We start from the raw sequence: 26,449 nt of genomic DNA on the forward strand, positions 1-26,449 counted from the left end.
AGTTTCATCCACTGGAGAGGTGGGGCCTGTTGTGACCCCTCCGGGGCACCGGGGCATCGCCCGGTGCTGCTGTTTGTCCCGTTGTGTGCAGTAACTCCATGTTGGGTTATCTTGGTTTATACCCTAACTCCCACCTCTCCCATTCCTCCCGGACCCAAGCTGCCCCCACCTACTACTCAGGCTGCTCTTGGAGTACCAAACACCTCTGGCAAACTGACACCATGAACCTGCAGTGTGGGTTTTGTAGAACATGGAAAAGAGCCGCCGTTCGTGTCCAGTGGCCCGGTGGCCAAGAGCGGGCTTCAGGCTTTGAAGATAACGAACGGAGCGGGATTCCTTCCTTATCAAACAGCCACCACCTAGTACTCGGGCTGCCCTTGGAGTGCCAAACGCCTCTGACAAACTGACATCAGGTACGGGGGAATTGAGTTTTGTTTCCCCTGGAAAAGGGCCGCCGTTCGTGTCCAGGGGCCCGTGGCCGCGAGTGAGTTTCTTCCTCTGAAAATCACGAGCGGAGCGGTGACCGCCGCGGAGCAGCTCACGCAGAGGATTCATAAGGGCAAACAGCGAACGCATAGAGCCAAAGGCCGCATTATCCTGAGGGAGGACAGAACCTCCCCTTCCCTCATAGTCCTCATTGACACCGCTCCGCTCCCGCACCGGGCCCGGCCTGGGGCAGCGCCGAGGCCAGCGGGGGGCGCCCCGGCGCACTGTAATACCCACCCCGTGACGTAGCGCCCTCAGCGCCTTCTCATTGGCCCTTCATCGCCCCGCCCGGGCGGCGCCTTCCTCGCGGTCGCTGCTGATTGGTGGGTTCGGGGACAGGTCCCGCCCCCCGGGAGCGCCGCTGCCCCTCTCGGCCGGGACCCGCAGCGGCGCGGCGGGAGCGGGGCCTGCGCGGGGCCATGGCGGGCGCGGCGCGGGGGCTCCGGGCGATGCCGCGGCTGCTGGTGCTGCTCTGGGCCCTGGTGCTGCCGCCGCTCTCACTGCAGAGCCCGGCCCGCGCCCCCCACATCAAGAAAGCGGAGGCGGCGGCCGCGGTGCCCGGCGAGGCGCTGCGGTACCTGCACTCGGCCGAGCTGGGCGAGGCGCTGCGGGCGCTGGCGGTCACGGCCCCCCCGGGCCTGGTGCGGCTCTTCAGCATCGGGCAATCGGTGGAGAAGCGACCGCTGTGGGTGCTGCGCCTCACGGCCGGGCTGGGCCCCGAGCGCCCTGACGAGCCGCCCGGCGGCGCGGCCCTGCCCGGGCGGCCGCAGGTGAAGCTGGTGGGGAACATGCACGGGGACGAGCCGCTGGCGCGGCCGCTGCTGCTGCGCCTGGCCTGGGAGCTGGTGCTGGGCTGGGCTGGCGGCGACGAGCGTATCGTCCGCCTGCTCAACACCACCGACCTGTACCTGCTGCCCAGCCTCAACCCCGACGGCTTCGAGCGCGCCCAAGAAGGCGATTGCGGCGGCGGCGGCGGCACCGAGGGCGGGCGGGAGAACAGCCGCGGCCGCGACCTTAACCGCAGCTTTCCCGACCAGTTCGGGGACGCCGAGCCCAACCTGGAGCCCGTACCCGAGGTGCAGGCGCTTATAGACTGGATGCGCCGCAACAGGTGAGTGCTGCCCGCTCCCCTCCGCCCGGCGCGCCGCTCCGAGGAATGGGAGACCCTAGAATTCACTTCCCGAGGGTGTCAGCCAGCTCCCAGCCCTCCCCGCTGCTTCCCAGCAAGGCCTGGGGGGAAGAAGTAATTTCCACGCGTGTTTATCCTCAGCCTGCCTCCCTGCGTCGGCCCTTTATCGCAGCTGGGACCATCCTGTGCTGGGGAGAGCATTTGGTGGCCCCAGTTTTTGTGCAGATGCCAAGGAACTGCAGCAGCCCTGCGGGGCACACCCTGCGCACACCCAGATCTTCTGGCCTTCATGTGTCCCATCTCCTCGAACTTGTGGCTGGAAACTTCTCACCTGCTTTGCTGTGGGCTTGTCAGTGGGTCTTGCTCTTAGGGCCAATAATGCTTACTCCACAAACTGTGGGATGCTGGAAATATTTGGGGTTAAGTGTCCTCTGTACGAGCAAAGTTGTGTTGGACAGGGCTTCTTCCCCTCACCTTTGTGTTCCATGGGGAATTCCCTGGATATAGCAATAATGCTCTGTGCAGCAGCATTTGCAAAGGCAAGCCTTGTTTTTACAGCTGCCTTCCCCATGTGTTCAGTTGAAGCACGTGTGGCTGAGCCTCAAGCATCCATGTTGACCCGTTTGTCCCTCCCCATCCTAAGGGGTAGCACAGGAGGAAGCTGCTGTGCCTGGAGTGGGGCAGCCCGGGAGGGGAGATGGTGCTTTTAAAGCCCAGCTCTAGTGCTGGGTTCTGGGGCAATCCTAGAAAAAGCAGTGGCCAAGCTGGGCACTGATTCTTCATTTGTCATGTGTTCTTCAGAGAACTGTGTAAGGTGCAGACTACAAAGGTCAATGCATCCAACCGTGGGAAATTGTGCAGAGAAAGCAGCAATGCACTGCAGCAAACCGTGGCCTTCTTTCCAAAATAGGGTTAGAAAGACATGAAGAGGGAGTGACAGTGCACCCAACCAACGCACAAAACATTCAGCATTGTATAGTGTTTGCTTGTGTTTGGGAAACAAAATTTGTGTGAGCTAATGATCTTTATTAAAACTTGGTGGATGGCAGTAACCACAGGGATGGTGCTCCAGAGGAACTGCAGAAACTTCACCAGTAACTGCTTGTCCTAAGAATCCTTTAGGACAGTTCTGGTGCAGCACTTTGCACTAAAATCCCTCTAGATTTGGTTCAGCTCAAAATTGGTTTATAGGGAAACTCATGTGCGTTCTTCATATCATTTTTAAAACGCCTTGAGCTTTTTATTTTTTTCTCTTAGTATGTGAGGTGGGATTTGCTCTCAGCCAGGGTGAAACAGGAAGAATGTGGTGCTTTGTGTGTCCCTCTGCCTGGCAGCACCAGTTAATACTGGCGTTATTGTTAGACTAACATAACTGCTGATAGAAAAACGAATGAGTAAACAGAACTGTTTGATTAAAAAGGGAGATAGTGGGTGTAATGCAATTTGTGTGCACTATTTTAAGCAAAGTAAAGGTATTGGTCACATTACCTCTGCTTGGAAACCAAATCCCATTTGAGCAAATGCACAGGAGAGCTCTTCTTCCCCTCAGTGCTGTGTTTGATGGGAAGAGGAGAACAGAGGAAATTACCTATGGTAGTCATTGAAAAGTTTGTGCTGCCTGTGATCAGACTGAAGGGGGGTATGGGGCATGCCCTGCTATTTTTTCTGGCTTGGGATTTTAACAACTCTTTCTCACATCCAGATTTTATTTGGGAGTTAATTCTGGTGCACATACCAGATGTACTCAGAGCTTGACAAGAGCTGTGTACATTGCTTTGTCTGTCACCAAGTTTGGGGGCTCAGTGTCAGGTTGCAGAAAAAACCTTCTTCCATCTCCAGCATTAATTCCACTTCCAGTTATGTGCATTTTGCCTCATTAATCCCAGATAGAGTTTGGGTGCTCCAGAGAGTGTGGTTTGGGTGGGAAAGCAGCAGAATAACTGGTTGGGTGGCTGTAGCCAACTTCCTGTTGGAATGTTTCCAGTCTGACTTTTTCTCCCTTTCCTTCCCAACCCCAGGTTTCTGCTCTCTGGCAACCTCCATGGTGGCTCTGTGGTGGCAAGCTACCCCTACGATGACTCTCCCACACACAGGCCCACAGGAGTCTACAGTAAATCAGCTGATGATGAAGTCTTCAAATATTTGGCAAAAGCTTATGCTTCACATCACCCCATCATGAGAACTGGCAAACCCAACTGCCCTGGAGAGGAGGGAGAGACCTTCCCAGATGGCATCACAAATGGTGCCCAGTGGTACGACGTAGAAGGTAAACTGTGCTCACCCAAGAACTCACATCCAGACCAGTGGCGATTATCTCAGAGGAAAGGACTGGGGATTAAGTAATATTTTTAGCTTTGAATATGTTCTGGCAGCTTGAAATGAATAGAGAACATCATGGGAACACCAACTGATGAGTAACAGCTTGGGAGGTGTTTTTAGGGAAGAAATCCCAGTAAATGGAAGGGTTCTTCCTGACCCCCTTACATGGTGGAGAGTTGTCCTGCATGTGGGAGGCTTAATTTGCCAAATGAACTTTTGTAGGTCTCTTGACAGTTGCTAAGGAGGAAATGAGTGTTAAAGGTATTAAACCAATGTCAATATTCTGTGAGGTCTTTAACCTCTGAATTTGTAATTTTGTGATTATAGAATAGCCTGTTGTAAAACTATGTGAAATTTAGATATGTGTTCTGCACTAACCAAGAAGTTTTTGCTGGAAATGGGGTCTGCAGCTTTTCCATGGACTGCTCTACTCATAGACCTGTGTGGAGGGTGACAGCCTGCATGACCTGTTCTTATCCACCAGTGTGGGAGATCTAGAAGGGATCTGAATTTTGCCCTGCAGGAACCTCTAGGAGGGCTTTTGATCCCTCCATCATGTAGCTGCACATGAAAGTGAGCTGAATAGGAACAAATTACCTCCTGGTGCCCCCACTCTGCCTTTGCAGATGGAGGTTACTAGCCTAGCTCAGCCATGCAGTGGGTTGCTCTGTGTGTGTTGGTTTGGATGAAAATATAAATAATAATTCATGTAGGAGAAGCTCTCATGGGAAGGAGGGCTCCCAAGTTACCCCATTGCTGTGGCTCCTTGGTGGATGTTGTACAGCCACGGCTTCACCAGGCAGGGCAGGAACTTCTGTGGTGAGAACACAACAAAAAACTTGAAGAAATTACCTCAAGAAGTTGTGTTGCTATGCTGCTCTGCTTTCCCTTCTGCTGTGGATGAGAATGATGGCAGAAGTGCTGAGTATGCAGTGACAGCCAATGTTGTTTATCCTTCAGAGCTTACAGTTTAACGATTTCTGGTGACACAGTGTCTTTCTGGAACATGGGCTTTGTAGCAGAGCCCTGAGTTAATCCTGCATCCAGCTTTCTTGGGAAGGCTGGAGAGGGACCCATTATAGGGCCTGAGCACATCATCTCTGAAGGAGGAAGGCTTGATTTTTAGCAGTGGCTGAATCATCCCTCAGGATTTCACTGGGCAAATAAGATGTTGTGTTCAAATAAGATGTGGTTTGATCCCTTTCTCTGCCAGCTGTCTCTTTCCCTCTACCCTGCTGAGCACACCAGCCCTGGTGTTTGCTGGCTCAAGGTTCATTCTGCTGCCGTGAGAAGTCCAGCAGGAAAGTTTGTGTAATGTGGTGACTTGGCTTGTGAGGGAACAGGATATCCTGGATGATCTGTGCTGCCTTGTTGTGGTGGCTGTTGTTACCGGCAAACACTTCAGCTGGGAAGTTTCTTAATGGCAGCTCTGAGGTCTTCTGTCCTTGTAATGAAGTGGGGTGGGTGTGCTCTGAGGAGAAAGTTATTCCAGAGCTTTGGGTCTGTGTTCCCCTGACACCAGAGAGCTGCATTTTTCACTGCAGGGACGACATTTTCATCCTCCTGCTTGGCTGTGGGGCAGCTGGTTGGTGGCTGTGGCATTTGTGTGTGAACTTCGCAGGCAGAGCCTTTGCTCTGACAACAGGACAAAGAAATGGCATAACTTTCATTTCACAGGAAATGAAAGGTGTGAACTGCAGACCAGATTGCTGTGTGCTGCCATCACTGTGGTTTATATCTATCCAATAGCCTCCAGCACCCAGTCTCTGCAGAAATAAACCCTTTCTCTGTGACAAGCCACAGTGCCAGGCTCAGTACTGATGGCTACTCAAGAGCAGAGATTGCAGTTCTGCTGACGTGGACTCTGAGAGTGGAACATTGCTGAGGGTGGCAGCAGCAGTTCCCCCAGAGCCAAGAAATTAATGTAAAATGTAGCCCAGGGAGAGTATGGGTGAACTGACCAATATCATGCATGTAATTTGATGTTGTGTAAATTCACCCCTTTGAGGTTGTAGGTTTTAATGTTTATTTTTAGTAGTGGATGAAGAATAAGCAGAGTGGAGTCAGTTGAAAGTGGTGTGACAGGAGCAGCAAAACCATTAGAGAGGCTGTTTTGAGTTATCTGAGTTGTTCAGCTCTGTGCCAAGGACTGCAGAGGCTTGTGCTTGGATCAGGAGGCCTTTCCAGTGATTGCAGAATTGAAATGTGTGGTGAAATGAGGCTGAGGAAATCCCAGTCCATGAGCTGAGCTCTAGAGGTAGATAACCAGAGCTCATGGTTCTGAGTGGTGCAGGGCACGTGCTCGAGGCCTCCAGATCAGGTTGTGCCAGGACAGACTCCTGCAGGCTCCAAGTGAACTAAAGCCAGGAAAAACAAAGAAATGAAAACAGAGTGTTTCAACAGGTGGAAATTTTCCTGCCATATTTTATCATGTGAAATCAAACGTGCTGGAGAGCAAACTGCCGTGGGATTCATTGTCCTGGAGTTACCAGTTCAATTTTATGCTGGTGCCAGACTCCATTAACTTCCATTTGAGTTTGCAAACAGCCACTTATATGTGTCAGATCGAGATGGCAAGTACAAACCATGAGAGTAATTGCTAAGGTCAAGTGTGCACAGAGGAAGATGGATCTCTGCCAGACAGCTGAATTTGGCTCCTGCATTTCAGCTGCTGTAGGGGTAAGCATTTTGTTACTGGGATGCTTTATAGAGGCTATCTCTGGTGTGCATGTTCTTTCTCTTCCTTTTTAACCTTTGAGGGTTTTAACTACCAGGTGGCTGGTTCAGATCAAGGGAATACATGCAAAATTAGGCTGGGGTATGGAGTGCAGTTGAGAAACCACTCTCATCTGTGGGTGTGATGTGCTTTGCCTTTGTGTTGTTAAGAGATCCAGATCAGAAACTAAATTCAGCATGAGTGTATTTTGTGGGCAGCCTTGGAAGGTTTGTTTTTATGTGCAGTCCCTTCCTAAAAGGTATTTTCTTGCTAGTGTGACTCTCATGTCTGGGTGTTGGAGATGTTTCTGGTGTCTACTGGGAGGCACTTCCTGGGTTGAAAGTGGATTTCGGTTACCTGTGTGCTTGCTGGGTTGTTTTGATTGTGGTTACCAGCCACACTGAGCTTTCAACCAGCTTTTAGTGCAGTTAAAATAAGTGCTGAGAGCAGTATGGCATCACTGGTGGCCTCTTTCCTGGGCATGGCAGAAGGCACCTGCACTGAGTGAGCTCTTGCAGAAGCTCTCAGCCATGTCTTTCTGGGGATATGCACGATTTGCTGCACTTTTGTGCTTGTGTTTTCATAGAAGTCTTGCTGCAGTTCGTTTTCTTCTTGAGAGAAGTATTGGCTTGATGGTTTGAATGTCTTAAGGCCTCTTTTCACATCTGTCATAAATTGCTGGGCAGTCTTGGGACTGCCCTTATCTTTGAGAAAAGGCTGCTGGGCTGGGCTTCTCTGAGTCATACAGCTGCTGCTGTTGGAAGCCCAAACCTCACCTTCTCTCAGTTTTATTTATTAAATAAATCAATTAATTAAATCATTATGATGATTGCAGACTAATGGACTAGAACATTCCTCTGCCTGCTTGGTGCTGCTGCTGGTGCTCACTCAGTCCCATGCTATGAGATAATCAGTTCTGAGCAGAGTCAGCAGCTTGTGCCATGTATTGAATCATGTCTCCAGCTTGCTTAGTGCCATCTGCTCTCTCTGCAGAGCAGACATGACTATTTTTCTGCTTTAACTTAGCTGCAGGTTCCTTATCTGCTGATGTCTGTTCCAGTGAGAGTTGGAATTAGTTTTTTGCATAGCGCAGTTTGAAAATAGAGTCCTTGGCTGGCCTGGCAGGCTTCTCCTGGCACGTGGAGTATTTATGGTATCTGGATCCTCAGGCCTGACTCTAGAGAGCTGCATTCTCCTGGTCTGAGCTTGGCAGGGAGTAGAGGCCCCCCTGTCAGTGTGAGCTCTGCAGTGTTTGTGCTGCAGGAGGCCTGGGATCCCTGCCTGAAGCGCAGTTCTGATGCTCAGGGAGAGGGTCAGAGCAAGAGAGAGGTTTGTTCTGAGCATTTCTGTGACCTACTGCTAGCCAGGGGTACACTTGCTGTGACAGTAGGCTGCTCACTGATAAAAAGGGGAATGATGCTTCATGGGGAGGCTGAAATTTTTCGGTGTGGGCTAAAAGACACCCTATGATTAAAATGCTGAAGGTTTTGATAACTCCAACAGGTTATCCTAGATATTACCCAGAGTAGAAGCACTGTAGTCTGGCAGTTTTATGCCTCAGGGGTGTATTTCTGCTCTGCTCCATGAATGTAGTGGTTTTTAGTGCAGGCTGAGTACAGTTCTCTCTTTACCCCTCTTGTGTCTCTGCATAGTCAGGGGAAGCTGTGCAGATGGTATGTGGGAAAATACGTAATTCCACATGCTGTAAAAATAACTGTCCTGCTCTGCAACAGAGCCATGTGAAGGCCAAATATGTGCAGTGGATACAATCCAAATTTTCAAGAATGCAGTGGACTACTTTCTCTAAGAGACAGTTTTACCAGAATTGATGTAGCAAACTGTAATTTAGTCCGTTGCTGTTCTATTATGGGTGAGCATCTGTCCTAAATTTGCTCAAATGGCAGATGAAGCGCTAAATATGTTTCATAATGGCTCTGGTTTACATTTTGGATGTTTTCAAATGCATTAACGTCCTGCTAGGAGCAGATGGTTATGGGCTGGCAAATTGTTTCACTTGCTGTGGTGTTTACTGGTGAGAGGGCAGCCTGCTGTTCATGCTGTTCTGGTAACAGGAGCTGAGTGAAGCTGAGAGTGGATCAGACTCACAGCCCTTGTTTCTCTAACCCCTTGAACTGAGTTTGAGAGTTAGAAAGTCCTCCAGCATGTTGTGGCCCCCTGTGCTACACAGAAAAGTCTTTCCTGCTTTAGTGTCAGTGCAAGCTGCAGTGCTCTCCTGGCTGCAATTGACACTTTATTTGTTACAATGAAATCTCCATGCTCCCTTAGCAGCAGGCTCCCAGGAGAACTGGGAGGAACTGGGACATCTTTGTTTTGGTACCATCCCACACATCTTCCCAGGGGCCTGTTCTAAATCCTACTTTATGCTGTTGTTCCACCCATGCTTTACCCAGCTGAGTGGGGCTATTGAATTCAGAGCAGTGGACCCTGACTTTTTGGGCCACCACCTCTGGTAGAAGCCTCTTCTGCTTGGTCAAGTGCTGCTGTTCCTGACCAGGCATTAACACAGCCCCTGCTAATGCCAGGCAATGCATTTGCATCAGGATATTGACCCATTCTGGCTGGTTAAATTTGCCAGTGCCATGGAGGGTCCCTCATTTCAAGGGGCTTGTGAATGATTAGGAAACTGCTCAGCTGCTCAAAGTAAATGAGGTCTATTGGCACAGCACTAATGCAGCACCTCAGTGGGCCAAGCAAAGGACGGGTGCACAAAATCTGCATTCCTTACAGTCCTTCCTGCTGGGGCTCTGCAGGCTGGTGCCGTAATATCTGCCACAACTCTCTGCTTTCCTTCTCCTGGACTTGGCATCTGCCTCCTGTGGAGAAAATGCATTGCTGTTCTTTGAGAGAGGGACTTCTGAGAGTAAATTCATCTCCTCCAGAAGAGACTCTGGGCACTTGTGTCCAGGTGACCCTGGTGGGAATCATTCTGCTGGTGTGGAGGTCTCTGGGCTCTGTTTGCAGGTGCTGCTGTACAGATTGGGATGGAGCTGTCTAGGAAGTGGTGGCCAAGGCTGTGGCACACCAGTCTGCCTGTGTTCTAACTAAATAAGTTTGTGTAAGCCAGAAGACTTTGTCAGCATGCAAAAAACATTGTGTGATGTGTCTTCCTTACTGACACAGCTGCCTGATTGAGTGGTGGGAGCAATCTTTTCGTGTGATCATCTGGCTGCTGTCATGTGGTGGGGTTTAGCAGGGTGATTCTGAAAGCTGTTTCACAGACGTGTGGTGGTTTTGAAATGTCCTTTTTACTCTTGAAAGCTCCCAGAAACATTTAGAGGGGTGAACATTTGCAATCTTCAGCAGCACGCTCAAGTCTGGGCTCCAGATTAGTGTTGATACCTGCAGCCCTCAAGTCCTGCTGATATGATTCAGTCCTGTTTGAGAAACAGCTTTTCTTGCTGAGGGTTGGATGTAAACTTGAGCAAATGGGGTCAGGACAGTTGCTGGGACAAGGTGACCTTTTTGATTCATAGCAGTGCATGTGGTTTCCCTGGAGGGCAAGAGCAGCAAGATGAGCTTAGTGCTGTGAAACAGCTCTGTGCACTCCTGTTTCTGTGTGCTCACCAAGGTTTGGCTGGTTTAGCACTAAGCTAACAAACTGTCTCCAGGTGTTGCAACATCCTTTAATTGTTTGAAACTCCTGCCTTACAGAGGAAGGGTGGGAGGAGGTTGGTGACTTGGCCAAAAACAAATTTCTCAGACTTTCCCAGGTGGATCTTTCTCAGGAGCAGGCACTTGGATAAGGAAGAGCAGATGAGGAAATAGAGAAGGGGAAGCCTTGTTCTGATCCTGTCTAGAGTTTTGCTAAGAGGCTTTTGGGAGAACAGCTGTCCTTGAAACTGATTCCAGTGTGCAGATTTGAACTGCCAGCTCCCAAGTTGATAGTCTGGTGTTCTTTCCTATCAACTCATTTTGAGTGAAGTAACCTCTCTTGCAGGAAAACCTCACAAATCTTGAGGTAGCTTAGAATGCTCAGGGAAGGACTTGGCAGCTGGAATGTTCAGAGTCTGGTGTGGCACACTGGGCTTGTCATATCTGGAAATGTAAAATGAACCTGTTTGAATTCCCAAGAGCTGTGCTGATGGACACATGAGACAAAAGGACTGTCACTTTGAGCTGGCTGTGGCTGATTTCAATGGCCCGCTGTTCCAGTTACAGCATAGGCTGTCATGATGATGTGACCTGACTTTTCTCCTTAGGCTGCTCACTCTGGAGCTGGGCAGCATCCTGGGGAGATGCCACGTGGGGCTGAAGGACAAGGAGAAACAGCATCCTGTGGTGGGGTATGTATGCATTGCTCTTGGGACATCTCTGCCCCTTTTTCTCAGGTGGGATGCAGGATTACAACTACGTGTGGGCCAACTGCTTTGAAATCACATTGGAGCTGTCCTGCTGCAAATACCCCCTGACTTCTGAGCTTCCAAAGGAGTGGGCAAACAACCGTGAATCTCTCCTGTCTTTCATTGAGAAGGTAGTGAGGGCTGGGCGTGGGGGTGGGCATCTGTGAAAACCTGTGTGTCCATGGTGGTCTGAGAGCCATGTCTCTAGTGATGTTCACAAGCATCAACACTGCAGAGCCCTCTGCCAGGCTGTCTCCAGATGCTGTGTATGAGTTGAGTAGGTGACAGTTTAGGCTAGGATCAGAGGCAGCTGAATTAGGCCTGTGACCCTGCAATGTTCATATTGCAGTTTGCCCATGCTGATGAATTAGAGAGTTTGTTAGGGAGAGTCAGTCCTGAGATCCTGCTGCCTTCCCTGTCCATGCTGGAATTCCTGTCTGGTTGAGCACTGAGTCCTGACCCCTTGGGTGCCTTTGCCTGGCAGCTGCCCTGCTCTGCTGCATTTGTGGAAGGGTGAGGGGATATTGCTGCCTTAGGACACTGTTCCCCTGATGTTGCCTGTCTTCAGCCAGGCCCTTGCATTGTTTTCCTCAGGTCCACATTGGCGTGAAGGGCTTTGTGAGGGATGCAATCACAGGAGCTGGCCTAGACAATGCGACCATTGCTGTTGCTGGTATTGCTCATAACATCACAGCAGGGAAATTTGGCGATTACCACCGGCTGCTGGTGCCTGGGACCTACAACCTGACTGCTTTTGTGATGGGGTAATGTTTCTGTGGCAGCCTGTGCCCACACTGCCAACTGCTCCTGTTCCTTCTCCTGATTCCCTCCTCTCTGCCCCAAAACACCTCATGTATTTAAGAAGCCTGCCTGGAAGCTGCAGCAGTAAATGGTTCCAGCTCAGAGCTGCAGCTGTGTTTGCTCCTTCAGCAGGATGCTACTGAGTGCACAGAATTTCTGTCAACTTCTGTTTGACTGCTTGTATCAAATTGCCTCTTGCTTTTATGCAAAGGGAGGAAGTGGAGTAGGGTCACTCCCTACTCCAGTTTGTGTTGTCCCAAGCCTGGGCATCAATGTGTAACTTGCCTCTTGGCTAGTCCTGTAATAAATCTGGGGCTTCTTCCCTGTGAATCTGTCAGTCATTAACATCCCAGTGCGTTTGGGCTGGAGGGAGTAGGCTGGAGTGATGGAAGGACTGCAGGGAGCTTTGGCCTCTGCTCTGCAGAGCCTCCTTGCACCTCCTTGCTGAAGCCAGTTGTTTTTTCCACAGTTACACACCAGTGACCAAAGAGAACATTGAGGTGAAGGAGGGAGATGCAACAGAAGTCAACTTCTCCTTGCAGCCGACTGTGATGCCACCAGCTCCTAATGTCACACAGCTCACGGCAGCGCCTGCCCCCGTCACTGCCATCACCCCCACTCCTGTGCAGGCTGAGCCCCCAAATCCAACCTCTGTCCATCAACCCATCCAACCCGTGGATTTCCGCCACCACCACTTCTCAGACATGGAGATCTTCCTGCGGCGCTACGCCAACGAGTACCCCAACATCACCCGCCTCTACTCCGTGGGCAAGTCCGTGGAGCTGCGGGAGCTCTATGTCATGGAGATCTCTGACAACCCTGGTGTCCATGAAGCAGGTGATGTGGAAAATCCTTTCTAGTAAGGCACAAATGCAAGAGACAGACCCTTTACACTGGGAGAGGCAGAGCAAAAAGGAGTGTAGAGCTGGCACCTCTCCTGAGAGACTGAGCTACTCAGTATCCTTTATAGAAAGTGCAAGTGCAGTGGGTGGCACTGTGGTAGAGCATTTCTGGGGACATCTGTGCTGGTTATGGAGCTCTAGGGAAGAAGAGACTTCCAAGAGACTTCCTTGAGACGTTGTTCTTAGGGTTGTGGGAGCAGAAATGTGAGTTTTAGGTAAATGCCCTCCAGCAAAGCCTACAAGAGCAATGCTCAGGGTGGTGAGGTGTCTCCAAGGTGTAACAGAGTGGTTATAATTGTCTCTGTGGTGTAACCATGTGTCTGCAGGTGAGCCAGAGTTCAAGTACATCGGTAACATGCATGGGAATGAAGTTGTGGGGCGAGAGCTTCTCCTGAACCTCATCGAGTACCTCTGCAAGAACTTTGGCACAGATCCTGAAGTGACTGACCTGGTCCAGAGCACACGGATCCACATCATGCCATCTATGAACCCTGATGGCTATGAGAAGTCCCAGGAAGGTATTGCTGTCTGTGCCAAAATCTGTGGGGTTCCTAGCTCCCAGAACAAGCCTTTGGGTTCATGGAATCCCTGAGAAATCTGGAAGCCTCACTGGAGCAGGAGTGCTCTCCATGCAGGGAGACTGGGAAGGGACTTGGTCTGTGCTGTGGGATGAGTGGGTGGACCCTGATTGATTGAGTCTGGAAGCTGTTGGGGAGAGCTCTTACACTTCAGCAGTGCTGTGAGCTGCCCCTGTTTTGGGTCCCCCGATGGTTTGTGGCTAATCCAGGGCTTTTTTTTAAAAAAAGACATTTCTTTGACACAGCTCTTGCTTGCTGTGCTTTGGTCCATTCTCCTAGTAAATGCAGTGTGGGAGCCAGGATGTCTGCAAAGCACTTGTCCAAGGATAACACAGATTTTTATAATGAGGTTAAAACTGGCAAAAACATCCTTCAGAGAAGTCTTAGAACTACGTGGCTGTTGCAGGTTGGCAAACAGAGACTGTCCAGAATCACTTTCTGGAAGCAGAGCTCTGCTTGGGTTTAAGAACTTGTCTGGCTGGTTTGAGAAGGTGAGCTCTGAGGTTTCTGTGGTCATGACATCTGGCTGCAGAGATTGTTCATGGTTCAGTGCCTTTCTGCTGGTCTGACTGCCCTGAGAGCCTGAGCAAACACCCACTGAAAGGGCCCTCAGGCACTGCTGCACAGAGCAGGCCACTTGCTGGGAAGGGCCTCGGTGCCCCTTTCTGGGTGTAGGGGAATCAGCACTGCTGTGCTCTCTGCTCTCTTCACTAATTACTTGTAAAATCTATAATAAGAGATTGTCTCTCTTCACAGGGCATGAGCTTGAACTTGTATTTCATTTTCAGGAGACAAAGGAGGTACTGTTGGCAGGAACAACAGCAACAACTACGACCTGAACAGGAACTTTCCAGATCAGTTTGTCCATGTGACAGACCCTCCACAGCCAGAAACTCGTGCTGTCATGGCCTGGCTAAAGTCTTACCCGTTTGTACTCTCAGCAAACCTGCATGGAGGTACCATACCCAAACCAAGCTCCTTCCTCTGTGCTGGGCTTTGTGGGGTGGGAGTTTGCAGGGATGTGTCCACAGTGTTCTAGGTGTGCACTGGGGAGCTCTTGTGCTGCAAGATGGAGCAGAAAGTGGAAACAGAGGGTGAAAACCATGGCCCCAGATGTGTTTGTAGGGAGTTGAGGTGGCTGCTGGGAAGATCCCAACGGCAACAGAGGGTGAAAACCATGGCCCCAAATGTGTTTGTAGGGAGTTGAGGTGGCTGCTGGGAAGATCCCAACCACTTCTTTGAAGGGAGCATCTGGGAGATGGGGATGGACTCTCCTGTGAGCAGTTGCTCAGCAGATGGTCTGGGAATGGGATATAGAGCTGTGGCTGTTAAAGGCCTCAGAGCATTTATAGAGTGAATGCAGTCCTGAGGGTTCCCTGCCTTGAATCGCATGGCAGAACTATGAAATTTGCAGTAATTTAATTATCCTTTTGGAAATTAAGTCTCTGTGTATTATAGCTTACTCCCTTGACAGTTTGCTGGCTTGTAGCTGTGGTAACTTGCAGGTGGATGCTTTGTTGCCAGCATGTTTGATTTGTAGTGCAGAAGTGTCGTGTGTGGGTGTGAGGGGGTTGGCAGGTCTCCAGCTGCAGTGGTGTCTAGGGTTTCATGGTGTTATTACTACAGCTCCCTTGGGGAAACCTTCAGCAATAAATTCCAGAAAGCTGAAAAACGGCATCACATGGGCGAAAAGCACCATGCATGTAGTAGGAAATTCCTCCCCTTGCTTCCACTTCTTTGTGAAAGCAATTATTATGTGGTTGTGTTCAGCCCTCCCTCAAGTAAGAGCCAAAGCTTTGATGTTGTTGTGGCTTTGGTTCTCCTTCCCAGCTAGGTGTGGTGTTATCTCTTCCTGTGCTTCTGTCTCTTCTATCCACTGGGTTTAATGCTTTGTTTAATGCCAAGTCTTGAGAAACAGAAGTCTTGGCACTTGCTGGAGAAAAATTTCCACTGTTGTGCTGAGGAATCACTGGGAAAGCACATGAGTATGAGCCAAAGCTTGTTTTGCCTGCAGGTTCCCTGGTGGTTAATTACCCCTTCGATGACGATGAACAAGGAGTAGCCATATACAGTAAATCCCCAGATGATGCTGTGTTCCAGAAGCTGGCACTTGCCTACTCCAAGGTAAAGCTCTAACAGGAAAATGGGCACATCCTGCTATGTTGACTCCTGGGAAACTCCAACTTCCAGGGAACCTCCTGAGCAGCTGGTAGGGGTGGGTGCAGGCACTGTGGGTGAGCCCCTGGTGTTGCAGGCACAGCAGGAGGGTCCTACAGGAGGCTCCCATCCCATGAGTGATGCCCAGCTTGCTCTGTCTGCAGGCAGAAGGAGGAGAGCTCTGTGCAGGCACTTTTAAGGGTGCTGGAAAATGCTGCTCATGGGCTGGGAGGAGAGCAAGGATATCTGGGCTGGGATTGGGTGTGGGTGCAGTCAGTGCTGCAGTGATAGACACACATGTGTTTGGTAACCCAGAATGTTCTTGTTCTAGGGAGGGTAGAACAAGAGTGCCTGTGCCTGTGGAGTGCAGGCTCACCTTCACACATTGCATCTTGTTTTATAGGAAAATGCAAAGATGTACCAGGGAAGCCCTTGTAAGGATATGTACCCTTCTGAGTACTTCCCACATGGCATCACTAACGGGGCTCAGTGGTACAATGTTCCAGGTAAAGTACACCTAAAATCTCCTGCACTGTTTGTCTTCAAGTTAATGCATATGCTTAAGCTTAAATAATTTAGGCTGATCAGTCAGGAACTCTGCACTGGTCAGCTCTGATTAATGGGACTCAGGTTTCTTTTGTAACCTCTTAAATAATGTGCCCTAATATAGTTATTCCTGGGGGAAGGAATTTATAGTGTAGTTTCTCTGGCTATTAGCAAAACAGTTTAATAAAATTTTACAGCACTTTATTAGCATGAAAGGTATTTACAAGACAGAAGTTTTTGTGTGCTCTTTTGGCATCCCTTTGAAGCTTGAATCCTGCCCTGTGTAAAAGCTTTTCCCTTCAAGTTTGTACTTCATCTTTTTCTACTATCTGATTTTTTATTTTTTTTTCAGCTGTGACTTCAGAAGTCAAAACTTCTTTTACATTCTTGTTGTAGGTGGGATGCAAGACTGGAATTACTTACATACAAACTGCTTTGAGGTGACCATTGAGTTGGGCTGTGTGAAATACCCAAAAGCTGAGGAGCTGCCAAAGTACTGGGCACAGAACCGGCGCTCGCTGCTGCAGTTCATGAAACAGGTGAGGTGCTTTGACCTCAGGCAAGGTCAGCTCCCTCTGGGGTTTGCTTTACACAAGCCAGAATGAACAGGGTGATCTGATCTGCAAATGCTGCTTCCTGGCCAGACTAGGTACTTTCTCTACAGAAAGCATGCCCATCAGAACCTGTTTAACTCCTCTCCTTTCCTTCTCAAAACACCAAAAGTTATGAAGGAATTAGCATCCAGAGGATACAGATGGGGGCTTTTTATGTATCACTACCTCGAGTTTCTTGAGACTGGAATGTCCCTTATATTCTCTTCCTATCTGAGTGGGGCTGGTGCTGCACACCTGGAGTGTGCAAACAAAGGTGTGGAGCAGAGAGCGCCATGCTGACATCCTGAGCCAAACAATTGCTCACTGTACTGATCAGGTGATCTTTGTCCATTCCAGCCCAACCTAAACACCTTGCCCCTCTGGGAATGCTGAAAATGTGAGGGGTGGGAGGCAAAGTGAATGCTGGCACTCAGCAGAGCTCCTTTGTGCAGGTTCACCAGGGTGTCTGGGGCTTTGTGCTGGATGCTGTGGACAAGAGAGGCATCCTCAATGCCACCATCAGCGTGGCCAATATCGACCACCCAGTGACCACCTACAAGGACGGAGACTTCTGGCGCCTCCTGGTCCCAGGGATGTACAGAATCACAGCATCTGCCCGAGGGTGAGCAAGCCCCAGCACGAGTAAACATGAGTGACTTCCCACTCAGGAATATTCCATCACCTCTGCCTGCCTACAGCACCTGGAGGCATGGGTGTTTCTCCTGTCCTCTGGCCTGTGCAGATAGCAGTGTGAGATGACTGAGGTGTCAGACTGCTCACCTGGCACTGCTGTACAATCCCAATCTTCCCTTGTTAGGAGTGGATAACTCGGTGTCTTTAGGGGAAATTCTTTTGCAGGCAGCTGCCCACGGACTTGGTAACTTCAATGCTGTCAAAATTCTGTATTAGAACAGCCTGATTTGTTGTCTTGCCACTCTGCCATGTAACCTTGCAACACCTGAAAAAGTTCAATGAACACCAAAAGCAGTTCAATGCCATATTGGGCCCGGAGTTGTTCCCTGTCTTCCTGTCATTCCCAGTCCCTTTGAGCTGTTGTTGTTCCTTATTTCTGTGCTTCTCCCTGTGGGCAGAGGAGCAGTGGCAGTCCCATGTGGCTGTGTAGTCAGGACCAGGGCTGGCTTGTTGTCCAAGGTTTTAAATGCCTGATGTTTTCTTGTACCTTCTTTTCCCTGGGCAGGTATGATCCACTCACTAAGCTGGTGGAAGTTGATGGCAAAGGTGGGGTGCAGGTCAACTTCACCCTTTCACGGACAGACAGCAAAGTGGAAGAGGGAAAGGTGCTGGTCTTGAACACTCCAGACACCAGCAACCCCAACGAGAAGGAGTTTGAGACCCTGATCAAAGATCTCTCTGCTGAGAATGGTCTGGAGCGGCTCCTGCTCACCTCCTCCAGGGATGTGGCTCCCTACAGATACCGGCCCTACAAGGACCTCTCCGAGTTCCTCCGAGGCCTCAACCTCAACTACCCACACATCACAAATCTCACCAGGTGAAAACAAAGCAGCAGACTTGGCTAGGAATGTTGTGGAGTTGTTAGTCATGAACACAGTGCAGAGATGGGGAGCTCATCCCTCCCTTCCCTGAGATGGAAGGAGCTCCATGTGTAAGGACATGGTAGCAGAACAATGGCTGCAGGGCCTCATAGGTGCATCCATGTGTGTTTCCCTGACTTAGTTCCCGTGGGATGCTTGGGACTGGTGATATTCCCACCACTGATATCCCAGACTAATGCAAATATCTCTGCTCCTTACTATTTTGTCTGTTCTTGAAATCCTTTCTGACATTCACCCTGCTGAAGAGTCCCCAACAAAAATGACCAGATTTCACTTAGAAATCTCAGACTGCCTTTTTTTCATTGTCTACCTCCAGATTTTTTCTGTAATGTGAGACATTTCTGTGTGAGCTTGCCCTGGGCCAAGATCTTTGCCCTCCTGCAGCAGACCAGCTGCTGCCATCCTCTGCTGTTCTTTGTGACCTGTGGCACTTACCCTCTGTCAGCTTTAGAAAGCACAAATCCCTCTGTCCCAGGGCCTCATTTGCTTGTTGTAACTAGGCACAATGTGCTCATGTGCTGTCCCTGCTGGTGCCAAGGCTGCTTTGCTGATCTGGAGCCTCTATTGTCCCTGCAGTTGCATCAGCCCTGAGCTGTTCCCTGCTTTCCCTGCACTCAGTTTGCCAACTTAATAGCATGGCTGCAGCAACAGCTCCTCCATTACTGGGAACAGGCCTCTTTTTCCCTGCTTTATCAATTGGTTTGATGTCCAGATATATCCTGCTCTGAAGGGAAAAAAGAAACAAAGCAAAAACCACCACTGGCAGCACAGAGGATCCAGCAGTTCCACATTTCTCATGATCTCACAGGCTGTAGGGACATGTATGGAACATTGGATATTCTGTGCATCTGGGCTTGGATACACCAGGATAACCTAGATGCTGGTGTTCAAACTGATGTTCAGAATGAATTCTGTTAAGTGCTGCTGCAAACCTGCCCCCGATCTGGTTGTGTTTCTCTTGCCTTTGCAGCGTCCCACTGGAGGCTGGCAGCAGTTCTTTCCACACCAGGATTTCTCCATGAGGTCAGGTTGGAGTTGCAGCTCTGTTGCTGAGCTGACACTCCCATTTCCCATCTCTTGGCAGTTTGGGTCAGAGCGTGGAGTTCCGCCAGATCTGGTCTCTTGAAATCTCCAACAAGCCCAACGAGTCTGAGCCTGAGGAGCCCAAGATCCGCTTTGTTGCTGGGATTCATGGAAACGCTCCCGTTGGGACAGAGCTGCTCCTGACACTGGCAGAATTTCTTTGCATGAACTATAAGAAGAATGCTGCTGTTACAAAGGTGAGAGGCCAATACAAAGACCTCCTTGGAGCCTCCCAGCTGTAGCCTGAGATGACAGTGCTCACTGGGGGAGACTCCTTCTGCCAAAACTGGATTGGGGCTTGCAGCGATTCCATGTGTGTGATCCACAAGACAAGAACCTCAAACTGCAGCTCCTAGCTTAAGATCCAGGGAAATGAACCCTACTAATTGCACTTTGTGCTGTTTCTCCTTTTGCTCAGCTGATTGACCGGACACGGATCACGATTGTGCCTTCCCTGAACCCAGATGGACGCGAGATCGCCCAGGAGAGAGGCTGCACCTCGAAGATAGGCCAGACCAACGCTCATGGCAGAGATCTGGACACAGATTTCACAAGTAAAGCAACTGCCCCAGGGTTGGATGGAGTTGCTGGGTTACAGTGTCTGCCTGTAAAGAAGGCAGTGCTCCAGGAAGCACAGCTGCTGGGAAGCTTCCAGAGCTCAGATCCTCTTTACAGACAGTAATTTGGAGTCTCTTATGTGCAAGAGACAAAGCAGAGTTATTTAGGAATAGGAGAGGTCAGATAATACCTGATGTATTTTTACTTTTTATGGATTTCTTTCATCTCTTAAAAAATGCCCTCTGTTCATGTTCCCCAGAAAGTCTGGTTTTTTTGTGCTTTTCTGGTTTCCATGTAACTGTATCCATAGCACTGTATCAGCCCACCCTTCCTGAGGAGGAAATGTTCCTTGCCCAAGTTTGGTGGGGATCATCCTAACTCCTTCCTTAAGAAAATGTCAATTCCATAACATTGTTGTGAGCAAACACACATGAAATACCTTCTGCACAAAAGGAAATAGCTTGGGGAAATTGTGATGTTGCACATTTGTTTAGCTTTGCAGATGAATCCCCCCACCAATGGATAGTTTGGGCTGGGTGCTTTACTTTATTAGTCAGGTGCATCTGCTGAGATCTAACAGAGGCCTTTTCATACCTGCAGCAGACCTAATTTCAGACATAAAAGATGTACTTCTGGCCTCTCAAACAGCAGAGGAAACTGTTCTTAGTTCCCTTTTCTATTTGTTGTTCTGATTTACAGGCAATTACACCCAGTACTCAGTGGCACGAGAGCCTGAGACCAAAGCCATCATGGAGAATTTGATACTGAAGCAGGATTTCAGCCTCTCTGTTGCTCTGGATGGAGGATCTCTGCTTGTCACTTACCCCTATGACAAGCCAACAGAGTCAGGTGTGACCAGGTGCCTGGTTCCCCTCAGGCTGTCTCTGCAGAGATTCATGTGACCACATGCTGTAAGGGCTTTTTGTGCTCGTGGTATTCTGTAGCCTCCTTTGTGTTCAGCCCTTTGTCTGTGCAGTTGACAGTCTATAATTCAATCTATAAAACCTCAAAGGGTTCAGCTAGGGATCAGAACATTTGCAATTTTTATGCTTACAGCAGTATTTCAACCTTTCCTCTGCCAGAACCAGTATAAAGTGCTTTTGATACTGCCCCTTATTGTTAGAGGAAATAGGAATGCTCCTGAAACAATATGTGTCTCTGTTTAGTACAGGATCATGGGGTTAAAATGGGAATCTGCCCCTGTAGGGAATGAGAGTTGCATGCTCAAAGTCTCACTTCTGCTGTTGCAGTGGGGAACAAAGAAACACTAAAGCATTTGGCGTCTCTGTATGCAAACAACCACCCAGTGATGCATTTGGGCCAGCCAGGCTGTCCAAATAAGTCAGGTATGTTTGGCTGAATCCTTTAAGTCCCTGTCAGCCTGTGGCAGCCTCTGCTGGGCCAGCTATGGCTGACAGCTGTGTTTTTGCTCTCACAGATGAGAATATTCCTGGTGGAGTGATCCGTGGCTCGGAATGGCACGGTCACCTGGGAAGTATGAAGGTACTGCTGCATGGCACAGGGCTTTTCATCTCTGCTAAACAGCCAATAAAAAGCATATTTGTCCTGATGTCTGGGCAAAGCTTCTCCCCCTCCAGCTGCACTTTACAAAGCTTTTTTAATACCTCTTTCCTTGTAACTGTGGTTTTGTTTTTTGCAGGATTTCAGTGTGACATTTGGTCATTGTCCTGAGATCACTGTTTATACTGGCTGCTGCTATTTCCCCAGTGCTGGACAACTTCCTGGCCTGTGGGCAGACCACAGGAAATCTCTCCTTAGCATGCTTGTGGAGGTGAGCTGCAGTCTGTGGGAGGAAATTGTGGAGTGAAGTGTTGGGGAGGGGGAGAGGAGGAGGACAGCATGGAGAGTCTTTGTGGTTTTGTTGGTGCTGTGTAATTAGAGATGTTCATGATTTAGGCTGTATGAGGAATGGATTGAACAGAGGATGCAAGTGACCAGGGCATGTGTTGACACATGAGTTAAACATTTGTGCTGTGTTGCCTTGCACTGTTATTTATTGTGAGGGTCCAGAATGGAGAGTGGGCTGTATTTTAGAGGGAAAATAGATGGCATTTTAGTTATAAATGCACTGTAAGCTTGGATCTGAACCTTAAGTGTTTGAAATGCTTTGTTTCAGGTCCATAAGGGAGTGCATGGCATTGTCCAAGACAAGAGTGGCAGGGCAATTTCTAAAGCTGCCATTGTTCTGAATGAAGGCTTGAGGGTCTACACTAAAGAAGGTGGCTATTTCCATGTTCTCCTGGCTCCAGGTTTTCACAGCATTGATGCAATAGCCAGTGGGTACCAGCAGAAACACGTCAAGGTGTGTGAATGTCCATGTTGGAGATGTTTCCCTGTTCCCTGTGTTCCCTGTCACATAAAATCTTCCCTGTTTGGGTGCTGCCTGGTTGTGCCTGTGTTTAACTGCTGATTAGGTGCCATCAGGAGCTGTTTTCTGCCTTAACAGTATGGATGGAAAACATCCATTTCCAGCACGGCAGGGAGGTTTTGGGAGTACCTTTTCTTTCCATGGCACTTTTCTTTGACCAGGGCAGGACCAGGCAGATGACAAGTGTCTCTCTTGTCTGAATCCCCAAGCTCTGAGGTGATCTAAACTCTCATGTCTTTTTGCAGGTCTTTGTACGTGATGATGCACCCAGCTCTGTGTTCATAGTATTTGACACAGAAAACAGGATTTTTGGACTGCCAAGAGAGCTGGTTGTGACTGTGGCAGGTACAGTGATACTTTTTATCAAAGCTTTGAGCTTTGCTTTCTGTATCAGTTCATGAGAACTTCAGCTGACAGGGACTCTCCACTGAACTGGGAAAGCAGCCTGCAGGCTTAAGCCATCTCCTGCTTTCCCTTCTGAAAACACTCTTATCCTTGCAAACTCATCCAACAGCTCTTGGTAGGAGGGAAGGAGGAAGTAGAGTGTTTTGCAGGGATTTGGAGGGTCCAAAATGTACTTTGAGATGTCTAGGATGGGGAGAGCTTGTGTGCATAGGAGATGTTGCTTCTTCAAGGCTTTTTTTTTAGGTGTTGTGACATCAGGTAAATATGGAGAGATTTTATTTCCTCAAGGTATCAGCTGCTGAGGAGGAGTGTGTGGGAGTTTAGACCCAGTGGTCTGTAGTGGAGCTTAGTGATAATCTCCTAGATTTCAAACACTGAAAATGGAGTCTGTCCTTTTCTGGGAGCAGCTCTCCTGTCCTCCATGGCCTAGGAGGAAGGAGCAGGGTAACAATGAAGTGAAAGAAAGTGGTTGGGATGGCAGGAGGGAGGAGAGATGCTGGCAAGCCTGGGAGCCTCTGGCATGGGGGAACATGGCATTAACTTTGGTGTCCTTTCTCTGGCAGGTGCCAGCATGTCTGCCCTGGTGCTCACTGCCTGTATCATCTGGTGTGTGTGCTCCATCAAGTCCAACAGACACAAGGATGGATTCCACCGCCTCCGGCAGCACCACGACGACTACGAGGACGAAATCCGCATGATGTCCACTGGCTCCAAGAAATCCCTCCTGAGCCACGAATTCCAGGATGAAACAGACACTGAAGAAGAAACACTGTACTCCAGCAAACACTGACACCTCCAGGGCAGGAAAGGAGGTTTCCATGGACCAGACCCGGTGGTGGAGGGCGATCCCTGTGGTTCAGTTTTGAAATGTTAGCTTCAGGATGTGTCTTCCAGAGGGGTGGGTGGCAGCTCCCAGCTTTCCTCTGTTTGCTCTGTTCCTGTGTACAGGCACTCAGTGGGTGTTGGAGGCTGTTCCTGAGATGGGGAAATGGTTTGTTACATTTTTGGGTCAAGATCTGGAGGTTTATATGATGGGGTTTGAAAGGCAGCTTTAACAGGGTGGCCAGCAGAGCTCTTAGCATTTCCCCAGCATCTCAGCACAGGGACCAGATGGTGGGGAAGTGCCCCAAGACCTGCATGGGGTCGTGGTCACAACACTCCAAAAAAGGTTTCTCTACCTGTTTTGATTTCATATTTTCCACTACATGCTTGAGGGAAGCCAGATCCTTCAAAGTGACTCCACATTCTGGAGAGCAGATCTCAGAAAAAGACCCCCTCCCAAAAAAAAGCCTTTGGTTCTCAGCTGTCCCCTTGGAGCTTTTCCTGCTGTGACCTGCAGTGGTTGTGGGGTACCTCTAATGCATCACTACTTTCAGGGAGTGACTTGGCCTCCTGAAGGCTGGGGGAGATGACATTGCTCCTCATGTGAGCTGGAGAAAGTCAGAGCTTCAGTGAACTCTGACAGAGCTCCACTGCCTGCCAGCTCTGCCATGCTGCTGTTCCTGACTTCTGGGGAGCAAAGAAACTTTATCCCTACCACCCTGGCTGTGTTTTGTTTGTGTCATAGGCTTGGCTTTGGGGTCTCATGTTCATGTTCCAATAGTTCTGTACCTGAAAGAGCAGCTGGAAGGTTGTTCTGAGCAAATTGGTTCACTGATCTGTAGAAAACCTGATCAATTTTGCTCAAATCCACCACAATTCAGTAGGAAACAGTAAACTCTGACCACTGCTTTATATTTGAGCATTACTGGAGAAGCAGGGAGAGGTCATGGGGGTAACCATGGCCCACCTTTGGTGCTAAATTCTGAAGAAAACTTGCACCATTTGCCACTGTCCACCTAGTACTATTTAATCACTGAGCTCTGGTGATGGCAGGCAGCAAACTTCCTGCTGGCTTGGCTCTGTTCTGTTCCTGCAGCATCCCTGGAGTGTGGAGCAGGAGGTCCACCTGTGTGTGTGGCTGCAGCTGTGGTGCAGGGGGTGAGGAAGGGCTGAACTGCTGAGGGAGAAAGGAAAAGCAGCCAAATTCTGTTGTGTAGCACTTGGCAGAAGGCTGGAAAGAGGAGTTACAGCACATATCCCTAAGACATATGGGATTTGTGGGGAATAGAAGGGATGTCCAGAAGGAAAGGATGGTTGAAATGTTTGATTTCCAAAGCCTTTATGTATCTCTGATGTTCCTGTGCTTTCTGCAGAAGCAGAAGACTGGGGTTGGAATAGGCACTAATTTTCTTGCTGCTCATTTTCTTTTTTAATTCTTGCCCCACTGACCTGATTCCTGGGGTACAGGAGCCTTAGGCCTCGAGTTTGCCCTGAGCTGCTCTGTCCTCCAGAGGCTTGGGGACGTCCACTGGTGAAACCTGCACGTGGTGTCTGTGGGTGGAGGGGTTGCACCCAAAAATCTAATGGGGTCTGCTCTGCAGGGCTCTGAGCTGGTCTCCTCTGGGGGAACAGCCCCACTGAAGTCTCATGGGCAATGTCACCTGGGGAAGAAGCTGTTCCTCACCCCTACCTGTGGAAATGCCCTTCCAGAATCACTGTGCTGCCATGGTTATCATCTCACCTGGTTCTATGCAGGGACAGAGAACCCTCAGACACCAGTGCCCCTCCTTCCCTGTTCCGCAGGGAATTCTGAGTGTGGGTGGCTGAGGAGGCGTGCTGGGCATCGGGAGATGAGGCTGAGCATTCCCCGCGCTCCTGTCCCACATCTGCTGTGACAGAACTGCTCTGGTTGCCTTGTGCAGGAACCACGAACATCTCTGTGCCCAGTCCCAGCTCGCTGTGCTGAGCAAGGAACGGGGTTTGGTCCCTTTTTGTCCCTTTTCCACGTGTAATGGGCTCCAGGACACCAGCACACAGTAGCATCAATCCTGCCTCACCTCTGATGTGTTCCTCCTTTAACAGGAGACACAGTAGGTTGTATTTGAAGTCGAGTTTGCAAATGGCTCTTAGGGCTGTATTTGGGCTTTGTTTGCTCTGGCAGCAGATAATGGACAGAGCTGGCCCTGCTTTGTCCCTGTAGCAATAAGTCCTGTTAGGAGCTGGCCCTTTCCCTCAGCCTGCACTCGGAATTAGCCGTGGGAGTAGGTGTGTATATTTAAGGTGAGTGGATTTGAGATGTTTTGCAAACGTTGAGACTTTTCTACGCAGCAGGACCAAGGGACGTGCGTGGCTCTGGCTCCGGAGCTCCGCAAGCACCGGGCTTGTTCCTGGGCACTTTGGGAAGGCAGGAGCGGCTCCCCGTGCCCTCGGCCCGTCCGTCTGTCCGTCCATCCGTGCCCCGGGCCGAGAGGAGCCCGTCGGTGTCGCTCTGTGCACTTGTGCCTTCAAATAAATGTACATTTTCAAAGGGACTTGAATCGCCGTTTCCTGGCAGCGGGAGGGGAGGGGGCGGCGCGGGGCTGGGCCTGGGTCTGCCTCGGCCGCCGCTGCCGCCTGTTTTTTACCTGTATACCGAGATCAATAATCTGTATAAAACTATTTTGATGTCCACGTGCGTTCTCTCGTTCTTCCTTACGGGAACGGGGCGGGGGGGTGGGAGCGCGATTAGGATGGGACTGGGGCAGCAGGATGGGGATCGGGGTCGGGACCGGCAGCGGTGCTGTGTCCCCTCTGCCCGCGGTGCTGTGTCCCCTCTGCCCGCGGTGCTGTGTCCCCCCTGCCCGCGGTGCTGTTCCCCCCCCTGCCCGCGGTGCTGTGTCCCCCTCTGCCCGCGGTGCTGTGTCCCCCCTGCCCGCGGTGCTGTGTCCCCTCTGCCCGCGGTGCTGTGTCCCCTCTGCCCGCGGTGCTGTGTCCCCTCTGCCCGCGGTGCTGTTCCCCCCCCTGCCCGCGGTGCTGTGTCCCCTCTGCCCG

The 26,449-nt window shown here is 50.1% G+C and overlaps 1 protein-coding gene across 2 annotated transcripts; it reads left to right on the forward strand.

The window, feature by feature from the left end:
• The first annotated feature begins 887 nt into the window (after nucleotides 1-887).
• On the forward strand, nucleotides 888-26,089 carry CPD (carboxypeptidase D). 2 transcript variants are annotated; one of them, XM_015646885.3, is made up of 21 exons: nucleotides 888-1,597; nucleotides 3,634-3,881; nucleotides 11,000-11,142; nucleotides 11,606-11,775; nucleotides 12,282-12,649; nucleotides 13,041-13,232; nucleotides 14,081-14,248; nucleotides 15,307-15,416; nucleotides 15,853-15,955; nucleotides 16,392-16,534; nucleotides 17,041-17,210; nucleotides 17,787-18,098; nucleotides 19,247-19,442; nucleotides 19,664-19,799; nucleotides 20,503-20,652; nucleotides 21,054-21,149; nucleotides 21,242-21,306; nucleotides 21,464-21,595; nucleotides 21,941-22,126; nucleotides 22,438-22,537; nucleotides 23,161-26,089. In XM_015646885.3, exons 1-21 carry the CDS (start codon nucleotides 906-908, stop codon nucleotides 23,385-23,387), a joined length of 4,107 nt encoding a protein of 1,368 aa, XP_015502371.1. In that variant the 5' UTR covers nucleotides 888-905; the 3' UTR covers nucleotides 23,388-26,089. The 2 variants fall into 2 exon arrangements, with proteins under 2 accessions (XP_015502371.1, XP_033374866.1); XM_033518975.1 differs by lacking the exons at nucleotides 21,242-21,306; nucleotides 21,464-21,595; nucleotides 21,941-22,126; nucleotides 22,438-22,537; nucleotides 23,161-26,089 and having other exon boundaries at nucleotides 20,503-20,714.
• Nucleotides 26,090-26,449: the final 360 nt, after the last annotated feature.

Source organism: Parus major, chromosome 19, assembly GCF_001522545.3.
Source record: "Parus major isolate Abel chromosome 19, Parus_major1.1, whole genome shotgun sequence".
NCBI lineage: Eukaryota > Metazoa > Chordata > Aves > Passeriformes > Paridae > Parus > Parus major.

Coding starts and splice junctions, on each gene's coding strand:
- CPD (XM_015646885.3), top strand. CDS start 906: ATGGCGGGCGCGGCGCGGGGGCTCCGGGCGATGCCGCGGCTGCTGGTG. Junction 12,650..13,040: donor CCCTGGTGTCCATGAAGCAG/GTGATGTGGAAA, acceptor ATGTGTCTGCAG/GTGAGCCAGAGTTCAAGTAC. Junction 15,417..15,852: donor TGGCACTTGCCTACTCCAAG/GTAAAGCTCTAA, acceptor CTTGTTTTATAG/GAAAATGCAAAGATGTACCA.